General features: G+C 58.8%; 9 protein-coding genes across 9 annotated transcripts; 3 read left to right on the top strand and 6 right to left on the bottom strand.

Annotated features, from left to right (window-relative positions):
- Positions 1-389: 389 nt before the first annotated feature.
- On the top strand, positions 390-2,543 carry ACA1_278960 (uncharacterized protein; the record flags this gene model as incomplete). The annotated part of the gene is made up of 10 exons (XM_004344618.1): positions 390-884; positions 964-1,090; positions 1,130-1,238; positions 1,326-1,416; positions 1,485-1,541; positions 1,629-1,741; positions 1,827-1,938; positions 2,034-2,099; positions 2,185-2,348; positions 2,453-2,543. 10 exons carry the CDS (start codon positions 390-392, stop codon positions 2,541-2,543), a joined length of 1,425 nt encoding a protein of 474 aa, XP_004344668.1.
- A 431-nt stretch (positions 2,544-2,974) lies between these two features.
- Positions 2,975-5,230, top strand: ACA1_278950 (serine palmitoyltransferase, long chain base subunit 2, putative; the record flags this gene model as incomplete). The annotated part of the gene is given in 10 exon segments (XM_004344617.1): positions 2,975-3,175; positions 3,243-3,546; positions 3,673-3,797; positions 3,944-4,037; positions 4,125-4,368; positions 4,392-4,435; positions 4,451-4,536; positions 4,632-4,768; positions 4,832-4,988; positions 5,072-5,230. The coding sequence occupies 10 exon segments, from the start codon at positions 2,975-2,977 to the stop codon at positions 5,228-5,230; spliced, it is 1,551 nt and encodes a 516-aa protein (XP_004344667.1).
- A 259-nt stretch (positions 5,231-5,489) lies between these two features.
- ACA1_278940 (carbonate dehydratase) lies at positions 5,490-6,518 on the bottom strand (the record flags this gene model as incomplete). Its single annotated transcript, XM_004344616.1, has 4 exons — positions 5,490-5,833; positions 5,863-5,993; positions 6,062-6,264; positions 6,354-6,518. 4 exons carry the CDS (start codon positions 6,516-6,518, stop codon positions 5,490-5,492), a joined length of 843 nt encoding a protein of 280 aa, XP_004344666.1.
- Positions 6,519-6,889: 371 nt separating this feature from the next.
- On the bottom strand, positions 6,890-9,775 carry ACA1_278930 (RNA recognition motif domain containing protein; the record flags this gene model as incomplete). The annotated part of the gene is made up of 9 exons (XM_004344615.1): positions 6,890-7,007; positions 7,118-7,165; positions 7,236-7,420; positions 7,495-7,686; positions 7,821-8,849; positions 8,935-9,112; positions 9,216-9,294; positions 9,368-9,418; positions 9,520-9,775. 9 exons carry the CDS (start codon positions 9,773-9,775, stop codon positions 6,890-6,892), a joined length of 2,136 nt encoding a protein of 711 aa, XP_004344665.1.
- Positions 9,776-9,852: 77 nt separating this feature from the next.
- Positions 9,853-12,614, bottom strand: ACA1_278920 (ABC1 domain containing protein; the record flags this gene model as incomplete). Its single annotated transcript, XM_004344614.1, has 11 exons — positions 9,853-10,180; positions 10,271-10,379; positions 10,465-10,561; positions 10,652-10,950; positions 11,044-11,198; positions 11,273-11,378; positions 11,495-11,627; positions 11,710-11,844; positions 11,882-12,073; positions 12,136-12,181; positions 12,274-12,614. 11 exons carry the CDS (start codon positions 12,612-12,614, stop codon positions 9,853-9,855), a joined length of 1,941 nt encoding a protein of 646 aa, XP_004344664.1.
- Positions 12,615-13,018: 404 nt separating this feature from the next.
- Positions 13,019-13,634, top strand: ACA1_278910 (uncharacterized protein; the record flags this gene model as incomplete). Its single annotated transcript, XM_004344613.1, has 2 exons — positions 13,019-13,328; positions 13,411-13,634. The coding sequence occupies 2 exons, from the start codon at positions 13,019-13,021 to the stop codon at positions 13,632-13,634; spliced, it is 534 nt and encodes a 177-aa protein (XP_004344663.1).
- Positions 13,635-13,871: 237 nt separating this feature from the next.
- ACA1_278900 (calpain large subunit, domain iii domain containing protein) lies at positions 13,872-16,217 on the bottom strand (the record flags this gene model as incomplete). Its single annotated transcript, XM_004344612.1, has 7 exons — positions 13,872-14,017; positions 14,096-14,354; positions 14,465-14,613; positions 14,718-14,786; positions 14,876-15,380; positions 15,468-15,966; positions 16,054-16,217. 7 exons carry the CDS (start codon positions 16,215-16,217, stop codon positions 13,872-13,874), a joined length of 1,791 nt encoding a protein of 596 aa, XP_004344662.1.
- A 586-nt stretch (positions 16,218-16,803) lies between these two features.
- Positions 16,804-17,693, bottom strand: ACA1_278890 (uncharacterized protein; the record flags this gene model as incomplete). Its single annotated transcript, XM_004344611.1, has 2 exons — positions 16,804-16,997; positions 17,084-17,693. Coding segments are annotated over 2 exons (804 nt in total), but the record flags the coding sequence as incomplete, so codon positions are not given.
- Positions 17,694-17,912: 219 nt separating this feature from the next.
- On the bottom strand, positions 17,913-23,534 carry ACA1_278880 (uncharacterized protein; the record flags this gene model as incomplete). Its single annotated transcript, XM_004344610.1, has 15 exons — positions 17,913-18,494; positions 18,582-18,711; positions 18,793-19,330; positions 19,406-19,558; positions 19,648-19,778; positions 19,855-20,488; positions 20,566-20,639; positions 20,706-21,097; positions 21,170-21,268; positions 21,369-21,482; positions 21,563-21,622; positions 21,699-21,899; positions 22,015-22,630; positions 22,711-23,015; positions 23,085-23,534. The coding sequence occupies 15 exons, from the start codon at positions 23,532-23,534 to the stop codon at positions 17,913-17,915; spliced, it is 4,479 nt and encodes a 1,492-aa protein (XP_004344660.1).
- Positions 23,535-23,592: the final 58 nt, after the last annotated feature.

Below are 23,592 nucleotides of genomic sequence, written 5' to 3'. Positions count from 1 at the left end.
TGGCGTTGAAATGGCGCAACATCAGCAGCTGGCGTAATAATGGATTTATTGATTGATTAAATGGTGGGTGCGTAAGTGTGTTCCTGGACGTTCCTGATTTCAAAGAACGAAGCGGCAAAAATGAGTCAAAAATAGCCGCGCAGCGTTTATTTGACCTCGTGGCGCGCTTGCCGCCACCTGTTGGTCTCACCCTCTTCTTCTTCTTCTTCGCGTGCTTGCAGATTTTCAACTACCTCGACTGGAAGTCGGTGTGCATGGTCAGCTGCTCTTGCTCTCTTTGGTCCGTTCCCCCTCCGCTCTGGCGCACTTCCGCACTCTTTGCTCGCCAGATGGCCAATGGAGGACGTGCGCGCTCACGACGAGCCTGTGAACTGCCATGGTGATGGTGGATGGCGTGCTTGCGCAGGCGGTATGTCTGCGAGCGGTCGGGCAAGGAGCTGCTGGAGCAGAAGGGAGTGAGGAACATATTGTGGCTCTTCTACCTGCTGGACAGGATCGACGAGCAGATCGAGATCGTGCTGCTCATGGAAGAGGAGGAACGGAAGCGACTCAAGAAGCTCGAGGAGGAGAAGAGGGAGAAGTACAAGAACGGCGTCAACACCAAAAAGAAGAAGAAGAAGAAGACGAAGAAGCCCAGCAAGGAAGAGGATCGACCAAACGGCAAGGCCAACAAGAAGACAAAGAAGAAGAGCAAGAACGACGAGACCGACAGCAGCGACAGCAGCGATACCGACAGCGGAAGTTGTAGCGACGGCGGTCTCACCAAGAAGGCCAAGAAAAGGCCAAAGAAGTCGAAGAAGACGAAGAAGTCGACGAAGGACAAGAAGTCCGCCATCGAGTTCGACATGTTCCTTCGAAGCGGCACGAGGATAGAGTTCCTCAAGGTGCGGCACTTGGATCTGTCCCTCCCCCACTGTCTGTTTGCGCTCCCGCTCACTGGGCATGTGCTCTGATCTGTTGTAGGCCACGGTCATGCTGCTGCGGACCTACTTCAAGCAAAACGGACTCCTTCAGAAGCGCAAACTCGTGCCCATGGCGGAGTACACCCGTTTGCTCGGTAAGGGCTTCGATCGTCACCCTCTCACTGTCCGTGCTTGAGCTAATGGCCGCGTTTTCCCACATGTGGTAGGTATCCTCGACAAGCAGCTGCTGGAAACGCACTCTGTGCTGGCTCAGGTGATCAGCGGTGAACTTCCCATGAACGAGAACTTCGATATTATCGAGCTCAGCTTGCGAAGGTAGTGCGCCCCGCTTGGTCCGTATAGAGCTGTTGGGTCATGGGCCGCTCATTTGATTGCCGCGGTTGTGTGCGTGTGCCACGACAGATACTACTCCGACTTCACGCTCATGTTTTCGCCTCATGGAGGGGCGAACACCACGTACTCCCATCCCTCGCGAATAATCACCGACGACAAGGTACTCCTCGAGGCCCTTGTCCCTGCACCGCCTCGACTGGTCTGACCACCACTTCAATAATGGCACAGGCGCGCAAGGTGTGGGAGGAGAGCGTGGGCAAGGATGTCTACTTCTGCAACTTCAAGGTAGCGCCCATTTGTGCAAATGATGAGCTTGCTCGCTGGGCATACGCAGCGCGGCTCACCGCAGTGAAACGTTTCCCTGTGGTCCAGTCTTTCTACAAGCATGTGCTCCGAGAAGAGACCGATCTCGCCGACAAAGACTTCAAGCGCTACATGAAGTATTTTCTCAACTTCCCCAAAGACGACACAGTGTCTGTCGCCAAGTACGCGTCCCTCGTCCCCTAAATTCGCAACCATTCACTGCTCGTGTAGGGTGTGGACAACGCTGACCTGATCGTCTACTCGCAGGTGGAATACGCTGACGCGGCTGTTTGGACCGTATCGCAACTTTTACCGAACTCTGCACCGCTACGTCATCGGCACGGGCTTCCTGGGTCTCATCAACCGAATCCGCGCGGAGGTAAGGCGTCAGCGGCCTTATCTTTGCAGTCCATCCTCATCATCGTCGTCTCGTGTGCTCAAACCTCATTGCGTGCTGCTTCTTTCACCCAACAGGAAATTTTGAAGAACTACCCCAACCATGTGCTCATCCGCTTCAGTCGAACCGCGCCGCTCCTTCTCGTACGCCCCCGCACTGCTTTGCTGGATGCCACGATGTGCACATGGGCCTTCAATTCACGCGGGACCCGCGCACAATCACTTGCAGGCCTTCAGCGAGAACAAGGACGGTGTGATCACGCACAGCACCAACGGACCCAGCGCGCGCAAGCTGCTCAAGCTTCCCGAGACCAAGGACAACGTCCCTATCGATGTCTACCTGCAGAAGGTGTTCCCTCGCTCCTCGCTCATACCCATGAAGGTCGACGGAAGGTACGCGTTCGCCCGTTTTCAGCGTCAACCCGTTTGCGTGCTCAAACGGGAAGGACGCACGGACTGACTCAAGAGAGCCCATCTGTTCTGGCGTGTGCGTGAAGGCTGGTGGCGCGAAAGGACACCTACACGGACTACGTGAGCACGTCGTCGGGCTACCTCTGCGCGGGCGAGTTCCTGTGGGAGAATGACTGAACCGAAGAGAGCGTCACGCACACACGCACCCCTATTTATTTTGATGGTGATGATGATGACCATTCACTGCTTGTACAGCCTCACCAAGTTGAGCACCAACAAAGATGCGTTCTGCCACTGCAGACTTTTTACGATTTATGTGATCAATTATTCGTGGATAATCGTTTTATTTTGTATTTATTTGGTACGTGTGATTATGGCAGGGCCAAGAAAGGGTTCGCCTTGTTTTCGGTGGCGGTTCGCCCTGTGCGCACAACCCTCGCCGACTGACGACGAGTTGTTCGACAACAAGCGGGGGCGGTGTTGTGTGTGGACACTAGCACACGTACGACCCACGACGAACTACGCAACGTTCCTACTACCACAGCTCAATCTTCCGGCGGTACGGACGCGGTCTGCTTCTGAGAACGTTCCCCTTGAAGAGAGCAGCCATGGGCGGCGAAGTGAAGGGCGGGCAGGACGGCCGCACCCACAAGGGCAACACGATAGATGACATCCCTCTATGGACCCTCGCCTGGACCTACTGGGGCTTCATCTGCGCCATCTTGACCGCTCATTTTAGGCGGCTCATCTTCTGGGTCTGTACGTTGCTTGGCTTCCTGCAGGAGGATTCTGCCTTTCTCAGCGCTGCGGTACATTCCCAATCCTTCAACTATTCGTATGTGTGTCTTCGGACCTCCCTCATCTTGTGCACAACAGGGAGAGTGTCCTCTGTTGAAGGAGAAGGAGTACTTCTACATGCGCTACATGTTCGGAAGGATCCGAGATTGCTGGGATCGCCCGATTTGCAGCCGGCCCGGCCCCTTATTCCAGCTCATGGGGCGCATCTTCAACTACAGCATATATGGCACCTTCACCTACACCGGCGAGAAGGTGCCTGGGATCAATCTCGGTTCCTACAACTACCTCGGCTTCGCCGAGAACGCTGGCACATGCATCGACCACGTTATCGATGCCGTGAATGCCTACGGCGTCGGCCCTGCTGGGCGCAAGATTGAAGTCGGTTGGGCCTCATCTTCCTACAACCACCTCCCTCGGAGATCGGAGGTCTCTAGAAGAGGCGACCAAGCCAGAAGAGTCTTGGCGACTAAGCCAGCTCACGACTGGAGGGTCTGGTGGGCGCTCGCAGGAACCATGGACCTGCACAAGGTGCTGGAGACGCGGGTGGCCAACTTCGTGGGCAAAGAAGACGCCGTGGTCTTCGCCATGGGCTACGCCACCAACTCGTGCTCTCTCCCCGCCCTCGCCGGACCGGTATCTCTTCCTTTGGCCTCCTCCTTGTAGTGAAAGTTTTTATTCTCATTATTTTTCAGCTATGCAGAAAATAAGAAAAGAGGAGGACCAGAGCGAACGCTTCCTAGCTAAACCCTTTCCCCATTCGTGGTCGTGCGTGCGCCCAGGGAGGATTGATCATCAGCGACTCACTGAACCATGCGTCGATCGTCACGGGCTGTCGCACTTCGGGAGCCAAGATCAAGACCTTCAAGCACAATGGTGAGTGTGTGCCCTCGCTGTACTGTTGCTTTCATTGGCCGCACAACACGCTGACACGCGGCCTCCGTGGCGCATCATGCGACGCAGATCCCCAGGACTTGGAGAGGGTCATCCGGCAGGCCATTGCAGAGGGTCAGCCCCGCACGCACAGGCACTGGAAGAAGATCCTGATCGTGGTGGAGGGTATCTACAGCATGGAGGGCGAGATCCTGCGTCTCCCCGAGATTATCGCCATCAAGAAGAAGTACAAGGCCTACCTCTACGTCGACGAAGCGCACAGCATCGGCGCCCTGGGCTCGCGCGCCAAGGGCGTGTGCGACTACTATGGCACGTACCACGCACGCACGCACGCAGTTGGGGCTCGTTGTCCTTACGTGATGGCCACGTGTTGCTCGCATGTACACACATTGCAGGCGTCGACCCCAAGGAGGTTGATATCCTGATGGGCACCTTCACCAAGTCGTTTGGCTCGGTCGGTGGCTACATCGCGGGCGATAAGGTGCATGCTCCTTCTTCCGTGCTCTCATTCCTGTGTGTCGCCGAAACTACTTTTGCAGTTCCTAACGCGCCATCTTCTTTGATGGTGACGGGCAGGACTTCGTCCGCTACCTGAGGCAAACGTCGTTCTGCAGCATGTACGAGGAGACCATGTCCATTCCCTGCGCGCAGATGATCATCTCCGCCCTCAACGTCATTACCGGAGCCGACGGCAGCAACGAAGGTCAAAAGAGGTTCGGCTCTCCCCTCTCTTTGATTGTGTTTTTGTGGGCCTCCCTTTCTCAACACATCATCAGGATCAAGGCGCTGAGGGACAACAGCAACTTCTTCAGGAACAAGCTCAAGGAGCTGGGCTTCCGTGTGGCCGGAGACGAGGACTCTCCCGTCATTCCCCTCATGCTCTACCATCCCGCCAAGATCGCCGGCTTCTCCCGCCTTTGTCTGCTCGAGAACGTACGCCCCCCCCTTCACTCCAAACAACCGGCGCGACAGGGATTGAAAGTTGGCTTGGCGCGGTGTGCGGTGGTGGTGAGCAGGTGGCGGTGGTGGTGGTGGGCTTCCCGGCGACGTCTCTGCTGGCGTCGCGCGCTCGGTTCTGCATCTCGGCCGGCCATACACGAGAGCAGCTGGAGCGGGCGCTCGACTCCATCAGCGACATCGGCGATCGGCTCATGCTCAAGTACGGCGAGGCCTGAGCTTCCCTTTCCCTCTCATTTCGCTCATCTCACCGCCCCTGGAGGGGAAAGAGGGGTAGACAGCTATCCCCATTCTTCTCAACTGTGATCGTGTGTGTGTCTTGTGGTTGAGGCTGAAAGAAGTTCACCACAAAAATGATGAGGACGACAATGATGAAGGGTTAACAAACACACGATGCCATAACAAGAAGGCAAGAATAAAATGATCGGAAGATTATATCTAGAGACCATACTCGACACACATGAACGTAGAGCTCTCTTACGGGTCGATGAGGGAGACGACACCAGAGCTGAGGCAGTAGATGCCCGACCGGACGGCGAGCTTCTTGTGGGCGGCGAAGGAACGCAGGATGGAGCTGCGGCTGAGGATCTCGTGCTGGGTGGCCAGCACGTTCTCGCTGATGGCCACATCGAGCAGGCGCTCCTGGTCCACTTCCCCGGCCTCCATGGAGACCACCTCCATGGCGCTGCGCACCGCCGGCAGGATCTTAGCCACGAGGTGGGCGATGTGATGCGCTGGGTGGTTGTCATCATGGTGTTGGTGGCCGCCATCGGCCTGGGCAGCAGCCACCGCTACACGCGAGTTGGCGGTTAGCTTCACCACTGCGACCGAGTCGGGGAATGTAGGGTACCGGCGGACACGGCGCCACACTTCCCGTGGCCCAGGACGAGCAGGAGCTGCACGCCCAGATGCTCCACGGCGAATTCAAGGCTGCCCAGCGCGATTTCATCCACTAGGTTGCCGGCCGTCCTGATGACCGGTCTGATGAGCCACTTCGAGGGGGGGGGGAATAGAGCGAAAGCGATGAGGGATAGACCCTGATGGAGTACCTGACGACGAACAGCTCGCCCAGTCCCGATTCGAAGATGAGCTCGGGGGAGACCCGCGAGTCGGCGCAGCACACCACGGCGGCGAAGGGCCGCTGGCCGCTGGCCAGGGCCGTGCGGAGGGGCGCCAGCTCGCCGTGCGCAAACCGGTGGTTCCGCCGCAGCAGCTCCACCATCTTGTCCGACGCCTGCTCGTGCGTCACCTCCTGCTCTCCGCACAAGGTGACCACCCCACATACGTAGCTAAGATTGGCTGACAGCCCATACAGTGGTTCGGGGGCGGTGTCGTATATACCTCGATAAGCTCCTCTCGGGCGGTATCGACGTAGGCGCGACGCCGCTCCAGCAAGTTCCACGTCACACTGGCGACCAGGCCTCCGCAGGCCGCCAGCAGCAACCACCACGGCACCCGAGAATCAACCAGGGAGGCGACGTTTGGTGTCGGCACGCTCTCTGTCATCCTTCTCGTCACCCTGCGCTCAGATCAACTACGACCCTCGAGTACTGTTCGTATTGAGTTGCAACTCAACCAAACACTGTAACTGTGGGGTGTTCCTGTAAATGCACGAACCGAACCGACGTCGTTGCCTAATCGACGCCAGTTCGGTTCCCTTTTTCGAGGGTGATGATGATTTAGTCCACACGTCACTGACGTCAGCTATTGATTGATAGACATCAATGATCATCATTTTCTTCACTCTTAGGATCAGAAGCAACACCAACCGCAAGGCAGAAGCTACGAGCACGGCCAGAGTGCATGCGGGGCGGTGAAGAGTCGAAAATAATGAATTGCTGCATTGTGGGGAAGACAGCGCACATTGTTGTGGTGGGTCACACGGAGGGATCGGCGGTGGTGGCGCGCTGACGCTTTCGCGCCGTCTTGAACTTGCTCTTGTAGTCGTGCGAAAGCGCCTGCCGCGAACTGGCCCACTCCTCCTCCGCTTGCTCCCTGTTCCAACCACATCACCACCACCACGAATGCACACATTCAATTCAGCGATCGCCCACTACTACAACTACCCCACAACAATGAGAGGAGCTCGTGGCCGGGGCGCATACCAGTTGTCCGGTCGCATGAACGCTGGGCCGCTGTAGTCATCATCCTGGCTGTGTGGGCGAAGGCCAGTGAGTGGCGATGCAAGCGACCGCGTGGATGGGGGGGGGGATGTGGGTGTACCACGCAGAGAGGAAGCGCTTGGGGGCGACCACGGGGGCGGGTCGCTTCCGCGTAGTGGCGCCGGCGCCCGCGGGTGAGCTCGTCGTGCCAGCGGCCTTGGGCGCAGCCTTCATACTTCGGAGCGCGCTCGCAATCGCCGGGTCCACCGCCTTACCGCCCGCCTTTGTCTTCTTCGATTCCTCCACCTGTGCACCGTCATCACCATCACCATCACCATCAGCGTCACCTTCGTCGTCGAACAAGGGGGGGGAGGGCGTACGGGTGGTGGGGTGGGCAGAATGCTGAAGAGGGAGAAGGAGGCCTCCTTGGGGGCGTCGGGAGTGGGCGCTGCAGCCGCGGCGGCCGCGGTGGAGAGCATCGAGGTCCACCAGCCCCGCTCGCCCACGCGCAGGCCCGACTGATCGGTCTCGGAGGACTTGGGCTCGTCCTCCCTCTTCTCCTCCGTCTCCATCTGGTGGGCATCGCCGTGAGCCCACACGAGCGCACACACGCACGGATGAGGCGAGTGAGTGTCGTGCGCCACCCAACACGGCGCGAGTGCCATGTCTGTACATTGGTGGAGGGAGAGGGAGGAGGGGGCGTTACCGTTTCGGAGGCTGTTGCCTGGGTTGTGGTGGTGGTGGTCACGACGGTGTGTTCTTCTTCGACCACCGCCATGCCATCGAGGCCCTCTTCTTCCTCCTCCGCCGATATGAGCGCCTTTGCCTTCTTTCTTTCCTCCTTTTCCTTTTCCTTCTTCTCCTTCTCCGCTCGGGCCTTCTCTTTTTCCTCCTTTTCCTTCTCTTTCCTCTCCTTCTCCCTCTTCTCCTTCTCCTCTCCATCTTGGCCTTCTCCTCCTTTCCTTTCCTTTTCCTTCTTCTCCTTTTCAATTCTGGCCTTCTCCTCCCTCTCCTTCTCCAAGATCTTGGCCTTCTCTCTTTCCTCTTCTTCCATCTTTGCCTTCATCTCCCTCTCCAGTTTCGCCTTCTCCGTCCGCTCCTTCTCCAGCTTCGCCTTGGCCGCCTGCGCCGCCGGCTGCGGCTTCGGCTCCGCCTGCTTCGTGTCGGTGGCCTTCTGCTGTTGCTGCTGCTGGAGGGCCGCTCGTTCGGCCTTGCGCTCGGGTCCGTGCTGCCACAGGCAGGGCGCGTTCTGGCGCGACTTCTCCCACTCGGCCTTGAACTCGTCGTGCTGGCCCTGGGCCTCCTCCTCGTTGTCGTCGTCGTAGCCTCCGCCGCCGTAGCCCTCCTCGTCGTCTTCCTTGTCGTCGTCGAAGCCCGCGGGCGGCGAGCCCGGCGGCGTCGACACGAGGGACTCGATGAGCGACAGCGAGAACTCGCGCTCCCGGTCGAGCTTGGCCGACACCCGGTCGTTTGCGGGCCGAGGTGACGGCGGCCTCACAATCACCGGCTCCGCCTCGTCCGCATCGTCAGTGTCCATCGCGCCGGCGCTGGCGGCGCCAGCGGCGGTGCTGCTGGTATTGGTCTTCTTGGTGGTGGCCGTGGCGTTGGCGGCAGCGGCGGTCGATTCGTCGTAGAAGTAGGTGAGGCGCGATAGGGGCACGTCGGGCGTCGCCATCATGGCCGACGGGAAGATGGTGATGTTATGCTTCGTCTTGGCCGGATCGTGGATGAACGTCTGCAGCCCAGCCCGCCCAGCCCAGGAGCGGTGAGTGCTATTCGGTGTGCGCGAGTGATGAATGGGTGGAGAGGAGAGAGCGTACGCCGCGGCCGTTCTTCTTCTCGAGGGTGAGGACGGGCAGCAGGCGTCCGGCCTTGCCGCGCTTCCAGGGACCCACGCGCTTGCCCTCCTTGCTCTTGGCCTTCTTCTCCTCCGCGGTCTCGGGCTTGGCCTCCTCCTTGGCCTCGTCGTCGTCGCTTGCGTGGATGTGGGCCAAAACCCTGCATGTCGTGTCGTGTGCGTGTTGTGAGTGTCGTGTCGTGTCGTGTCGTGTGCACGTTCGTAAGCAACCGGAAGAGAGGTAGGTGGGAAAGGAGCACGCACTTGGTGAGCCTGGATGGCTTGGCCAGTTCTACGCGCAGCGACTGGCCCTTCCACTTGGTTCGGTTGAGCTTGGCCACGCCTGGATTCACAGGAAGGCATGCCGCGGTCAGCTCTCCTCCAGCCCAGAAAGGAGTGTGGGGGGGGGGGCGTACAAACGGAAGTCTTCTCGATGGGGCTAACGTCAACGAAAGCAAAGTTGGTGCCTGCAACCAAAATCACTCGAATTAAATGCCAATCTCGTTTTATCGTTCTAGTAAATCAGTAATCTGCTAAAATTTTGAGATAAATGAGAGATGAGCAATACCGAGGATGGGCACATGCTTGGTGTTGAACTCAACGTGCTCCACCCTGACCCCGAACGCTCCCAGGAGGTTGGAAAGGGCATCGGGGGTGACATCGCGGGGCAGCCCGCCCACGAACAGCCTGCCCGGAATGTGAGTGGGTGCCTCTGGCACCGCAGGCACCGCCGGTGTCTCTCCATCCTTCTTCGTCTGCTCTTTCTTCTGCTCCTTCTCCCCTGCCGGCCTCTCCTCCCTTCGGGGAGCCGACGCAGCCTTCATCTTCCGATCAAAATAAAATAAAATTAAGCAAGATAAATAAAGGAGTTTTGATTGATTAGCTTTGTACAAGAAGACGATCAGAACTCCTTGTCGAGGAGCTCGTCTTCGACGGAGACGCCGAGGAGGAGGAACCACACCTTGGCCAGCCAGTAGATCCACTCGTTGAGCTGCAGGTGCAGCTCGAAGGAGACCTTGTTGCGGAGCTCCTTGATCAGCAGCCACTGCTCGTGCAGGCCGTGCGCGTCCAGCTGCCTGAGCTGCGTGTCCACCAGCTCGTTGGGGGAGTGGATGTGCACCGCGTCGGGCACGTGGCTGATGCCCTTCACCGCCACCCGGGCCATGATCGTGAAGCGATTCACCGGGTCGCCCAGCTCCTTGTTCAACGCCCGCAGATAGTTTTGGTTGCTGTCGTGTGAATGTTGACCGATCGGCCGCTGATGAGCACGACCGGGCCGATGGTGGGGGGAAGATAGTGTCAAGAAAGAGGAGGAGTACCGGAACACGAGCAGTAGCTCCCTGGGCATCTGCCGCATGAGGGTCATCATCACCTTGATCTTGGCCTGAAACTCGGCTCTCACCCGCTCGAGGTCAAGTTGTGCCAAGCCTGCGGGAGGGTGACCAGGCGAAGGAGTGTGAGCTGAGGAGAGCTGGGGCGAAAGGGGAGGGACATTGTGGGTGGAGGGGGGTACCTTGTACGCCCGGCAGGGTGGAATGGTTGTAGGGACGCATCAGCACGATCAGCGAGAACATATCCCAGTCATCGTCAACGCCCAGCTTTTTACAATACTGTGCGGTTGAGAGAGAGAGAGAGAGAGTTATTATGGTCAGTTTTCTGCATACCTTGGTGGGCGTCGGTGGTGCGTGAGAGGAGCGTACCTCTTTGACCTTGTCGTCGTCGCGAATGATGAGGTTCTTCCACAGCTGGCAGTAATTGATGCGGACCTCCTCTTCCATCTCGCGGTAGAGTCCGTGGTCGAGCAGCACGACCTGGAGCTCCCTCGACTTCGTCTCGCTCCTCTTCCAAAATAGCTGTACAAAACTGCGCAGGGCGTCCCACACGCCACCATGTCGCTCCTGTTCGACCTTGCCGTGGTCCACCCACCTCACGAATATGTTGCCCGGGTGCGGGTCGCAGTGCACAAACCCGTGCAAGTAGATCTGCTCGGCCAGCGCCTCTGCCAGAGAGACAGGCAAATCGCATAAATGCGAGTCAGCAGCACGCTCTCACTCTTCATTAGTCCAGCATAGAGATAAGGGCGAGTAAGTACCAATGGCCAGGCCGGCGGCGTCTTTGACGTCGATGCCCTGCTTCTTGAGGCCGTTCGTGTCGTTGATTTTGAGCCCGTGAATGAACTCCATCGTCAGCACTCGCTTGGTGGTGAGCGGCCACTCGACCTTGGGCACGTAGATGTTTGTCTTGCCCCTGTCGTGGAAGGCGCGTCAGCCTCAAGGCCACGTGAATCATCAACATAGACAAAGACATGTGGAAAAAGGCACCTGAAGTTGTGCGCGCATCGCTCAGAGTTCCGTGCTTCGTTCTCGAAGTCCAGCTCCTTGACAAGGTTTTGCTCCAGCTCGTCGTGCATCCACGCCAGGTCAAAATCTGCGTTGTTGTTGTTGTTGTTGTTGTTGTTGTTGTTGTTGTTGTTGTTGTTGTTGTTGGAAAAGATATCACTAAGTTGACTAAAGAAAAACGAGTGTCAGAGGGCTACGACGTACGGTCAAAGAGCATGTCGGCCATGTTGAGGACCAGCCAATGCGTGAACATGTCTCCGCTGAACTCATCGCGCAAGGTCGGATATTGTATCTTCACGGCCAGCTCTCGTCCATCGTGCGCCACAGCATGGTGGACCTGCGCGTGAACGCAACCAAGCCGCTCATCAGCGACACTCTACTTTCTTTTGTGCAAATGACACGAATGGCGTTGGCGCTACCTGAGCCAGGGAAGCAGCGGCAAGAGGGATCTTGTCGAACTCGCGGAAGAGTTGCTCGGGCTTGGCGCCCAGGTCCTCTTCAATGATCCTCTGCACGATCGTGTAGTCCATGGTCGGGGCGTGGTCTTGCAGAACCTGTTGAATGAGAACGGGGCGCGTCGAATGTGAGCACCATGCACTCAGTGCAGAGCAGTGCCATGCAATGCGCATCAAAGGGAAGGCGTGCCTTGAGGGTCTGCAGGTACTCGTGGGGAATGGCGTGATGAAGGGTGGAGAGGTACTGGCCGACCTTGATGTACAGCCCCTTGTTCTGGAAACACAGCCACAGCATCCTATCCGCAGACCTCTGGTGCACCTCCGCCGTCTGCGTTGCACCCATAAGCCTTCGCGTCGCCGGCTCACCCAGCGCCAACAGCAACGTTGTACCTTTTCTTTGAACAACTCGGGATCAGTCTCTTCGTTATAACGCCACCTTCAGTAGCGAGAAAGGAGGTCAGCAAGGTTGGTCATCATCAAATTGGTCCCCCGATTAAATGAGGAGATGGCGATTTTGAGAGGACGTACCAGGTGTACTTGTAGTCCGCGGCTATGGTGGCCATGGTGCACAGCGCGCGAGTGTTGCGCATGACCACGTTGGCATTCCAGCGAGCCTGCCTCAGTAATCGCGGCTCCCAATCCGTGTCTGCCACGCCCGCCCAAGTCGCGCCGCCAAGCGTGGCCACCGTGCCAGCGCGCAGGGCCAACCTACCCCACTGTATGCGCGGTAGTCGTGACGCCTCGCCCCTTGGCAGCTGGGTGCTGTAGGAGGACAGACGTGTTGGCTGCCCCACCGTGCAGCGCCCTCCGTGATGTGATTGATGGACCAGCGTCGTCCTCACCCCACTGCTGGCATGCAGCCTTCTCATGCTCTACGAGTTGTGCTGCTTGTGGGTGGTGTGGTGCGAAAACGGAAGTTCTTCACAGGAAGAAGAGGGAATAGTTGAAGAACGCTTTTTCCCGCGTGCGCTGTGGCGATACCAGGAAGATCGGTGAAGGAGGCCTGCCCTAGTGGTACAAGGTTGTTTGGTTACACAGAGTGCCGGGGAGGAGGCGCCAGGGATGAGAGAGGCTGCGTTTGGGTTAGTGTGCATGATGCATGTGTGCGTCGATGGTCACGATCGCCAACCAAACGACAAACACGCCACACAAATAAGAAAATCCAAGTTTCGAAACACTTTCAACAGCAAACCAAACGTTCCGCCTTTCATCGAAATTTTGGTGCAACGAAGAGAAGCCAACAAAAAACCACAAAGAAGAAGCAGAACTACAGATGGATTACTTCAGAGCAGGCGGGGCTTCGACCGAGACTGAGGAACAAGAAAGGAGGAGAAAGCGCGACGAGGCGCTGGCGTGGGCCAAAAAGCGTCGGGAGCAGCGCAAGCAGAAGGAGGCTGCAGCTGCAGCTGCTGCCGAAGATCCAGATGCAGAAGGAGCTGCTGCACCCCAGAGTCAGGGGTGGGGCATGGACACCCTCAACCCGTGGGGCTCCAAACGAAAAGGCCCGCTGCCTACCAAGGCCTCCCTCCGATCCAACGAACCCCAGCCCAAGCTCTTCGGCTTCATTCCCACCTCCGCGCCGCGTACCGCACCTTCTCATCACATTTGCCACCATCCATCAAAAGATAGATATGGCCACCACTGACTGTGCTACGTGGACACCAGAGCGAGACGAGGAGATAGGGTACCAGTACGAAGCGTCGATGATGGACAAGGTGCGGTGGAGCCTCATCGACGCCAAACACAAGGTGACGCCGTCGCGCACGCGGTGCTGCTGCTGCTGCTCGTGCACGCTGTGCATCGTCGTCGGAGCCGTCATAGCCGCCATCGTCCTGGGCGTCTTGGCCATCGGCTTCATCATCAAGCACCCCCAACTCCTCGCCCTCTAGTAGGGAGGGCCACGCACTTTCCTTCTCTCTCTCTTCTGTACATACCTTCATCTTCTTCCTGTCCCCTTGCGCACACGCTACGCACGCGCACACGTGTGAATAAATAATTAAATAAGTATGTTATTGCCACGTTGTCACGGTGTACGTAGATGACACTTGCCAGGGGCGCCTCGTGTGCTTGCGTGTGTGTACAATGGAGGGTTGGGGGTGAGTGCGGCGGTTCGATCACTACCACTACTACTCCTCAAAGTCCTTGAGGAGGACCTTCTTTTCGTCCGAGTAGACGGAGAGGACGAACGAGGTCTCCTCCTTGGCCTTGAAGGTGGTCGGGATGATGGTGTACTGTCTCGTCTCCGCTCCGTTCAGCGTCCAATCGCACACCACTTCATCAACAAAAATAATGAACACGGCATGAGCTGGGCATTGAAGACGATATGACGTGGAGGACGAGCATGAGGTACCTTCGACGGCGTTCTTCCACTTGGGCACCTGGCCGATGCAGGTCTCGACGTCGGCGTCGTAGAGGTAGTACCCGATGTAGAAGTCGTAGGGCAGGGTCTGGTAGGGCAGAATCTCCTCCATGGCGTTCTTCTTCTGCATCAGCACGATCGACATCTCCACGCCCTCCTTCTTGGGGATGACGAGCGAGAAGAACGGGTTCTTGTGCCAGGTCTTCTTCTCGTTCTGGCAGCCGCCGGCAGTCTTGCCCTTCCATTCTCCCTGCGGAAGACACGCCAGAATGAATGAACGAACGAACGAACGAGTAATTGGTCTCCTGCCGGTGGGCCACAAACACGGAACGCAGACGACTGCGCTGCACGTGAGTGTACCTTGACGACTTGGGTGTACTTCCACTCGCGCAGCTGCTTCACTTCGACTTCGTCGTCGCCCTTGGTGAACACCAGCACCGAGATGCGGTCGGCCACGCCCTTGGACTTGGCGTAGGGCACCACCACCGTGTAGAACGACGGGTCGATCACTGATCGAGCAGCGAGCAGGAGACACAACGCGGCCCGTCAGTTATCGTGAGGCGACGCGTCGGTGCGATTACAAACATCAGCAAAGGCGAGACAGTGAACATACCGGCCTCGTAGGGAGTAGCGCCCCCGTGACCCAGCAGCTCAGTCAGCGAGGGTTCCTTGTGCACGCCGCCTGCAGAAGAATAGGGAGAAGCGTCGGCGACGAGCTCGAGCACAAGTAGAGCGTATACGGCCACGGTTGAGGTGGTGGGGGGCACGTACGCACGCTCTTGATGATGACGTAGCCGAGGCTCGAGTTGTCGACGGCGCTCTGGTGATGAACGAGGATGCGAACGGGCGTCGGCTTCTTGGCGCTGATGGCGATCTGAGGGCTCTGCTGCCACTCGAAGCTCAGGCCGGTGGCCTCGACGCGCAGGCGGTTGGTCCAGTCCTGCAGCAGGGCGATCTCCTGGTAGTCCTCCACGCCCACTGTCTTCATGAAGATCTGCTTGCTCTGCTCGTCCAGATCGGCCGCCGCCTCACCACACGTCATGCCCGCCTTGTTCTTGACGTAGATATTGGCGCCCTTCTCGACGAGGAGCTTGAGGGTCAGGAAGGCCTTGGCCTGGATGGCCACGTGGAGGGGCGTGTTGCCCTCGGCGTTCTGGGCGTCGATCGACGCGCCCGCATCGAGCAGGAGAGCGAGCGACTTGGGCTGGTCGTTCTTGGCGGCGACGTGGATGGGCAGGTTGCCCTCCTTGTCCGCCACCGACGCCTTCGCCTTGTGCTGCTCGCCGACACACGACGCACACGACACATAATGAGAAACTTGTGAGAGCGCGAATGGGCGAGTGCGCCAAGATCGATGCTGTACCTCGAGGAGCGCGGCGACACTCTCCGACGAGGTGGAGCAGGCGACGTGGAGGGCCGTGAGACCGGCCTTGCCGCCCTTCTTGTTGACGTCGGCGCCGTTGTCGATCAGGAGGCGCACGATGTCCGGCAGGTTGTGCTGGGCGGCGACGTGGAGCGGGTACAGGCCGTCGTTGTCCTTGACGCTGATGTACTCGGCAGCCTCCTTCTTGGCCAGCAGGGCCTCGAGGATGCTGACCTTCCGCTTGCGGATGAACGACTGGATGGGCGCCGTGAACTCGTCGCCGGTCACCTTCTCGTCGTCGTCGAGGAGCATGAGCTGCACGTGCAGCTCGCCCTCCATCGGCTTGCCCTTCTTGCCCACCAGCGGGAACCACTTGTTCAACGGCACGCCGTCGCTCACGTCGTCCAGCTTGAACACCACCTGGCCGAGCGACGAGTCCCACAGCATCTTCTCGCTGTGCAGCGATATCACCACCGACTTGTGCTGCTCGTTCACGTCACTGCCCACCAACAGCAGCAGAAGGCCAACTTCCAGCATGAGCTGTCATTGTGGCGGGGGGGGGTGGCAAGTGGGAGGGCGTGGGTACAAGATTTTGCTGCCGTCATTCCAATTGGGGTCAGACTCCTTCTTGATGACCTTGGACTTGTAGACCTTCTGCTCCTTGGCCTTGGTCACGCCATCATCGAGGCGAATGATGATGTAAGCCGCTGCCTTGTTGCTGAGTCCGCGCGCCTCGGAGGCTGTAACCATTCATTCATCGCCCAAATAAAATCCATTAATTGATCTTGTTGATTACAACGGAGGCAAATTGGCGAGGTGGTAGGACGGAGCTGGGCAAGACGGCCGACTTACCAACGATGTAAACGCGTCTCTTTCTTTCCATGTTGCACTGGACACTTCTGCTGTCGCTCGTTTGCAGTGGCAGAAAACGTTCGTTCGCGGCAACCGCAGGCCACCAGCACCAACTCAAACACCCCCCCCCAATCACCCTCGCGCAAGGGCGAGAACTGACCCCACTCACACGAGCAGCTACACTGTCTTCGTCCTTGCCGCTGGCGATCATCGCCTACACTACGCGGCCTCGTAAGTGAGCGACAACGAGAGGTGGGAAACACGTGTGGTGTGGTGAGTGGTGGAGCACTCGCATGAAAGCGTTCTTCTGTTGTTGTTGTTGTTTTTTACATTCTAAGAGTCAAGCGCCACCTCTCCCGCTGCTTCTCTGCTTGTGTGGTGGATTGAGGGGTGAAGGAAGGGGGTGCGATGATCAGCTATCACGTCCGAGAAGTCGGGCCGGTGATGCGTGTGGGTGGGAACGAGAGGAAGGCTTTACCTCAACCTAGTAATCCCTGCGGTAGCGCTTCTCCTCGTCCTCCTCATCAGCACCCACGTGACGCACGGAGGAGTGGCAGAACGGCTCCAGCGGAGGCAGGCCCGCGAACGCCCAGCCCACGAAGATGAGCATGACGCCCACGCCCAGCAGGGAGCAGCCCACTGCCAGTCCCAGCGGCCAGTACCTCTCGTCCGCCATGCCTGAAGCGCACAAAGAGGGAAAATAGAAAAGTTAGAATTAAAGCAAATAAAAATTAAATAAATATATGGATCAATCAGGGCGGTACCGAAGCACAGGCTGCCCACGAAGATGTAGGCGAGGCCGCGGCCGGTGTAAGAGAAGAGGAGGCCGAAGTAGGTGCGGAGGCCCCAGTCGGTGAGCTCACTCATCATGAAGAGCAGACCGAAGAAGATCAAGTAGGAGGCCACCACGTAGGTGCTCACGTGCAGATTATCGATCGAAAGATACTCGAACCACTGGGCGATGCCGACCAGGATGATGAGGCCCGCACAAGCCCAGGCGAGGAGCCGGGTGACGATGAAGATGATCCGGTGCATGCCGCTCACCTCCTTGGGCTTGTCTTCATAGTCGTTGTCGTTCGGGTAGTCGTGATCGATCGTCTGGTACTCCTCTTCTCGCCTCAGGTCCCGCTTGAGCGGCCTGCGCTCATCGTATTCGCGATACGAAGGGGGCGGGGGTCCACCACGACCGCCCCCACCCTGCTGCTGCTGAGGGGCGGGCGAGCCGTGCGGCATGTGTGGGGAGGCGCCGGGGGGGCGGTTGGGAGGGCCTCGAGGGGGCGCTTCCGCCCGCTGTGGCCGAGGTGGCAGGCGTCGATAGCGCCGAAGGCCCGGATTCCTGCCTATCCATAGAATTATGTATCTGTTGATCTCTACGTCAGTTCGTTCAGTTGAAGCACAGCAGGCCTTGGGCGTGTGATCCAAGCAACGGGGAGCAGCTTCCACACCTTTGCGGGCGGACTTGGCGCTTCTATGTCGACAACAATCCTCTTGACCGTTAGCTTCCCAAACAAGGAGGTCACGCCCGGCCAGGGCACACAGCGCCCACGATGCGTCTCTGTGCAGCGCCATTATTATGAACTGTGTGCCGTGCGATCACAGGGGTTCTTCGTGGAGGAGGGGCTTGTCCATCGAGTTGAGCACGGTGGTGTAGGCTGCGGCGGTCTCGAGCTCCATCCCCTGATCGCCCGTGGCAGAAGGTGCGGCGGCAGGGAGGTAGGCACGCGGTACGGAGGCGGGGCAGGTGAGCTTGGCCCAGTTGGGGTGCGGCAGTGGTCGACCGTCGGCGGCACGCGGGAGCTCCAGGGTCTCTTCCCAATAGCACCAGTTGGCCGGCTCCTCGAGGCTGATGTTCATGAGCGTGGCGCACACGACTTCGTCCTCGCTCTGTGGGTTGACAGGGTCGAGCGCGAGCAGGCGGTTGCTGTTGGCCCACTGCTCGACGGTGGAGATCAGCCGGTCCGGTTGCTTGGCCTGCAGGGTGTCACGCTCCAGCTCGGCCCGGAGTGCGCTGCGTGCCAGCGGTCCGGTCTGAGCGTCCACCACGAAGTCGTCGGGACTGCTTTCGATGCGCTCCTCCACCGTTGATCGAAGATGGCCGACCAGACCGTCGGCCTGGTTTCCTCCAAGAGACCAGAATGTCGCGTTGCCCAGGATCGCGTACTTGAACATGCCGCCCTGTCACGTCGGCCATAGAACATGAATGTTGAGTGTTTTTGTCTGGCTACATATGTAGTGGTTCAAACCAAGAAGCAGTCTGCTTACCTGAGCGGGCTGTTGGTGCTCCCGCACCACGAGCTGGGGCTGCGGACGACCGACAGGCAAGGTGGTCTGCTGGTAGGGGAAGTTCATCTCCCAAGAACTCTGGGCCTGGGCGCTCAGGGCGTCCGGCGGGCTGTTAATCAGCACACCAGTGTCAGCGCCAGGTGCACACGCCCATGGGCCAACTAGGAAGGCAAAAACAGAACTCAATTACCTGGCGGCGCTCGCATTGGCTGGGTCGCTCGTGTAGAAGCGAAGGCCGCCGGTGTAGGCTGGGGAGCAGATGACCGTGACCCTCCCCGGGTGATCGCTAATCAGGAAGAGGCCCTCGTAGCTTCGAAGCAGGGCCGACCACCACGGTTCGGCGGCGCTCTCCGCGAGGAGGCTCTCGACCAGGAGCTGCGCCACTTGCCCGGCGTCGAGTCCCTTGGACTGCACCCACTCGCGAAGGGATCGCTCGCACAGTCGGCGGCTGCCCGACTCCGCCTCCCCGGGTTTGCGCTCCCAGAGTGCGAGCACCGCCGTTCCACGAAGGCCCTTGGCGTAGTCGATCTTGCCCTTGCAGTAGTACAGCCACGCTCGGCCTTCGCCCGGCGGCGATTCGTCTCCTCTTCCCTCCTCCATGCTGTCGGTCTCTGCCTTCTCCTTCCCCTTGCCCTCGTCAGCAGGCGCCAAGCTTGCGGGCAGGGCAGGGCTCGTGTTGCGGACACCCGGCAACAGCTGCAGGGAATGGAAGCCGTAATGGAATGGTGCTGTGATGGACATCGTGCGAACAGACGTGAGGGAAGCAAGTCAAGTCAGGGTGAGTAAGGGGAATGTGAGCGTACCGATGGGTGCGCGGGAGTTGGGATAGAAGACATAGTAGTCGCGAACCAAACCCGGCGTGAAGTGCTCTTTGACGAGGGCCTCGATGTGTGCCTCCCCCCGTTGCACCGTGCCGAGGTAGAGCTGATCGATGCGTGCCAGCTCCTGAGAGCCTCCTGTCGTCATGTTGTTCAATGAGGTACGGTTCGTGAAGCGCTAGCTCGACGCTCTGCAATGATCACAGTATTGTTTACGGAAAACGTACCGCTGCCGCAAGTTGGAGCGAAGTCGCGTTCGTAGACTCTGCCTCTCGCCTCCAGTCGCCAGGGAATGAAGCCGTGGATGTCGTGGAGGTACTCACGAGGGTCCAGCGCGTTGTGCACCACCAGCTTGAATCTGTTCACACATGTTAGGCAGCGTTCCATCGCCATCGATCGTGCCGGCCTGGGAGGGATCTCTGGAGGAGGAGTACCGGGCCGGGTGCGTCTCGCCCAAGTGGATGATGCGCTGAAAGGTCTCGCGCTTGTGCCTGTCCTTGGAGAAGCGCAGGTCCCACAGGGAGCTGGCTGAGAGCGCGACGAAGAGCGACGTTGGAGACGATACTGGCATGCCCACGAGCGTTGAGCCGGCTGTGTCCTCCAGCAAATCGCGGCAAAGGTCAAGGAGGCGGTCCACGCTGGCTTTGTTGTAGATCATCGACGAGAAGAGGTTGCCCTCAGCGCGCTGCTGAAGGTGCTTGGTGATCTTGGTGATCACCAGTTCCCGCGCCTTGGCTGTCGTGCTGGCCTGCAGGGTGTGCAGCATCTCTGGCAGTTGGCCTTCTTGTTCGGCTGTCGGAGGGTCGAGAGGCAGAGCGATCTCGCGCTCGAGTTGATGCGCCACCTCGTTCCAATCGGTGTGTTGTTGTTGTTCGTCCGAGTGCTCGATGTCCGCAGTTCCGGCCTCGCAAGCCTTTCTTCGCCCGCGGCGCCGCTTGACCTCGGGACACAGACGCGCCAGGACCTGTTCGACCACTCGACGGGTGTGCGTCAAGCTCAGATCGCGCAGACCTTTAACTCGCACTTGCGCCGCCTTTTTAGTCGCAACGTTGTAGCAGCTCACCGATCCTGCCAAGGAGGCGGCACGAACAACAGCGGAGTCAGCACTTCACCGCCAGCCAAACCGCCGAGTTTCGAAAACGTACTTTGGGCACCAAAGAGCGACGAGGCGACAAACTGCAACGTGCCATCCGACGGACTGAGGAACACGAGCACAGTACTAACGGGCACAAAGTGATGAGCACCTTCAACGAGAAAGAGCAGCAACGGGAGGCGTCGAACGTACTTGGAGTCAACGCCAGCAGCGTGTAGTATCTGGCACGCAGTGGCGAGGGACATGGAGTATTCGTTTTCGGTTTCCTTGGTGCGTGGAAGCTTGTCGGGCCGCTTCTTCAGCTTCTTGGGCTTGAGCGAAAACTGCTCTTCTTCCTCGTCGTCGCCATCGCCTCCCAAGAGCTCGCTTCGGTATTGCTTGGAGTTGAACGGCAACGGGGAGATGCGGTCGGCGCTGCCGGTGAGTTTGTTCAGTTCGGCTTCGATGACGCGGATGGTGTCCTCGATTTCCTGCAGGCGTCTAGCCCTGAGCTGCTCGACACGCTGTCCAATCAGCTCTTTCATGGTCTCCTTGCGATGCGTCGGTGAGCGTTGGGCGTGCTGCTGGCTCTGATTGATTGCTTGCTGCAGACGGAGGGGAATGAGGAATCGGTCTCTAGAAAGATCGGCGTGCACACAGATGAGGCCTGATCATACCTTCTCGGCGAGCAACTCGTCCAGCATGGCCACAAGAGAGCTCACCTCTTCATCGAACTTGCCCTTGTGCTTGAGGACCTCCTCCAGTCTCGTGGCCGCCTGTCAGCGCAGTGGCAAGAGCGAGTGAGACAGAGGAAAGGGGAGGGTATTGTGGGGAGGGGGTGCGGCGGGTTGTCATGGCGGTCACCTGCGGAAGTACAGCCTCCAAACGAGAGTCGGCGAGCAGAAAGATCTCGGGCAGCAGATCTAGGATGTGCCGCCCGCAGGAAAGGGTACCGTCGCAGGTGATGTTCCGCATGCACGTCACATATACCTGACACGCAATAGTGCGAAAACGATTATTAACTCTATCACCGTCTTGGTGAGCGAATACAAGGCTTACACGGCGTGTACCTGCTCAATGAACCTGGAGGGCATGCCCTGTCGCCACCTCCAGCGGAAGAGCTGGTCGCTCTGAAGTAGTCACCGGGCGAAAAGTCTTAGTGAGAGAGGTAAACAAACTTTGCAAAGAGCTCGGGAAGGTATGTACATGAGTTGAAGATGTCGACTCGGACGAGGTCCCGGCCACTTCGATGCCCAGCATGTGCAGGAACGGGACAAACCGCTTTCTGTACAATTTACAGAGGTCGCTCGCTATGTCTGCACGTGATGGCTGATCGATCATCTTGTAATCGCTGTTCCTCCTCTCAACCAGCTCCACGAACGCCTCCATGACTCCCTCGAACTGCCACTGAATCGCACAAAGAGAGGAGAGAGAGAGAGAGCAAACATAAGCCCACGCGGGTAAGCTCACATTTTTACCAGGCGCTACGTACGAATTGAGCTTCGGGAGGTTCAGCGCGAACGACGCTCCCGCCGGCAGGGGAAGGCGACCCAAAGGGAGAGAAGGTGGGGGCCGATGGCGTAGCGACGGTCTGCATCCGCTCCGCGGCTTCCAGTCGCTCGAAATAGTGGCTTTCCGCGACATCTAGCGCACGGACGATGGCCGCATGCCCGAAGAAGACGCTCACCACCGATGGGATGGCCTCCATCGTTTGTCCGCCGTCAATGGTGTCATCGCCCGACATGACCTCTTCGGCCTCGTCAGTGTCTTCGTTTTCGCTGTCGTCCGAGTGCATGCTATCTGGGGCTGTTCCATGGGCCGAGTCTTCTGCTGAACCGCGGCGGGTGCGTGCGCGTCTGCGAGCCGGAACGAGGTCGATTTCTTCGTTTGCCCTGGTCCCCTCCTCTTCTTCGTCGTCTTCGCCGTCGTCGTCGCCATGTGCCATGGAGTGCAAGGTCTGAGAATCGACCACTTCCTCGCTGTCGTATTCGTTTTTGGTGTCTTTTTCTTCGACCATCGCTTCGGATTCGTCGTGTGGCCCCGACTCGTGGCTGTCCCCGCTGTGTGCGGCTTCCTTCCTTCGGTGCTGGATGTCTCGATACACACGGTAGGTGTGCCCCGCCCACACGAAGCGGTACCTGCACGCAAACCAATGGCACGGGCGAGTGTGAGCACTGAGCAGGAGCGGGAGAGGACCTTACAAGAAGAAAGTGCGAACCAGAGCTCGAGAATGAGCGCAGAAGTGGCAATGCGCAAATAACCCTTGTAGGAGGAGCTGTTGTCACTCGAGAACCAACCCCGCGCCGTTTTGACCCACCACACCTCCCGCTCAAACGGCATGTAGTCGGTCTGCGCAGACACACAGGCCACGCGCCACACGAACGTAAGCAGGTGGGGGTATTCAAGTGCCGCCATGCATATGAGCGCTGGGTGTAGGCGTGCCTGGTGTTGGGTACTCTTCCACGCTTCGGTGTCGTAGAGTCCCAGTATCTTGTCCGCGAGTGTCAGCTTCCGCCAGCCGTCCTGCACCACCACAGTTCAGCAATACGAACCACAAGAACGATACAACACGCGTGGGGGCTGGCGGGTTACTTGAGTCTGGTGCGCGTCGTTGACGACAGCCTCGATGTCCTTCCACTGCTCACGAAAGAAGAGCTTGGAATCGCCATCGAGCCAGGTGGCCCCACCCTCCGCGGCGAACCAGGGCACCATAGTAGGACCCGCCCCATCGTCGGGGCAGTGCATAGCTGCAGCAAAGGGGCGCTCGCCGACGGCAAAGTCGTCGTTGATAAGCCCCTCCATGTGGTCCGCAAGTTGACAGTAGTGCTGGGCATAGGCCACTGGCGGCGCCCGCACGAAGAAGGCGAAAGGCTCCAGTGAGAGCAGAGACACCGTGCGCAGCCGCTTGGCCGACTTCTGTGCGGCGGCAGCCTTCGGGCGACCACGTCCTGCTCGTTCATCTATGCCCGCGTCCTGTTGAGACTTCTTCCCTTCAGCTGCCGCCTCATCTGCCGCGCTGTGGTCAGCGAACGTGCGCTTCATGATGTGCAGCTCGAGATCTTCTTCCAATTAATCTTGAGATGTTTGTCAAAGCTACAAA

The sequence above is a fragment of the Acanthamoeba castellanii genome, assembly GCF_000313135.1.
Source record: "Acanthamoeba castellanii str. Neff unplaced genomic scaffold scf7180000084776, whole genome shotgun sequence".
NCBI lineage: Eukaryota > Discosea > Longamoebia > Acanthamoebidae > Acanthamoeba > Acanthamoeba castellanii.
The sequence above is the reverse complement of the archived record's forward strand: the minus strand, read 5'-3'. Positions and strand labels throughout refer to the sequence as shown.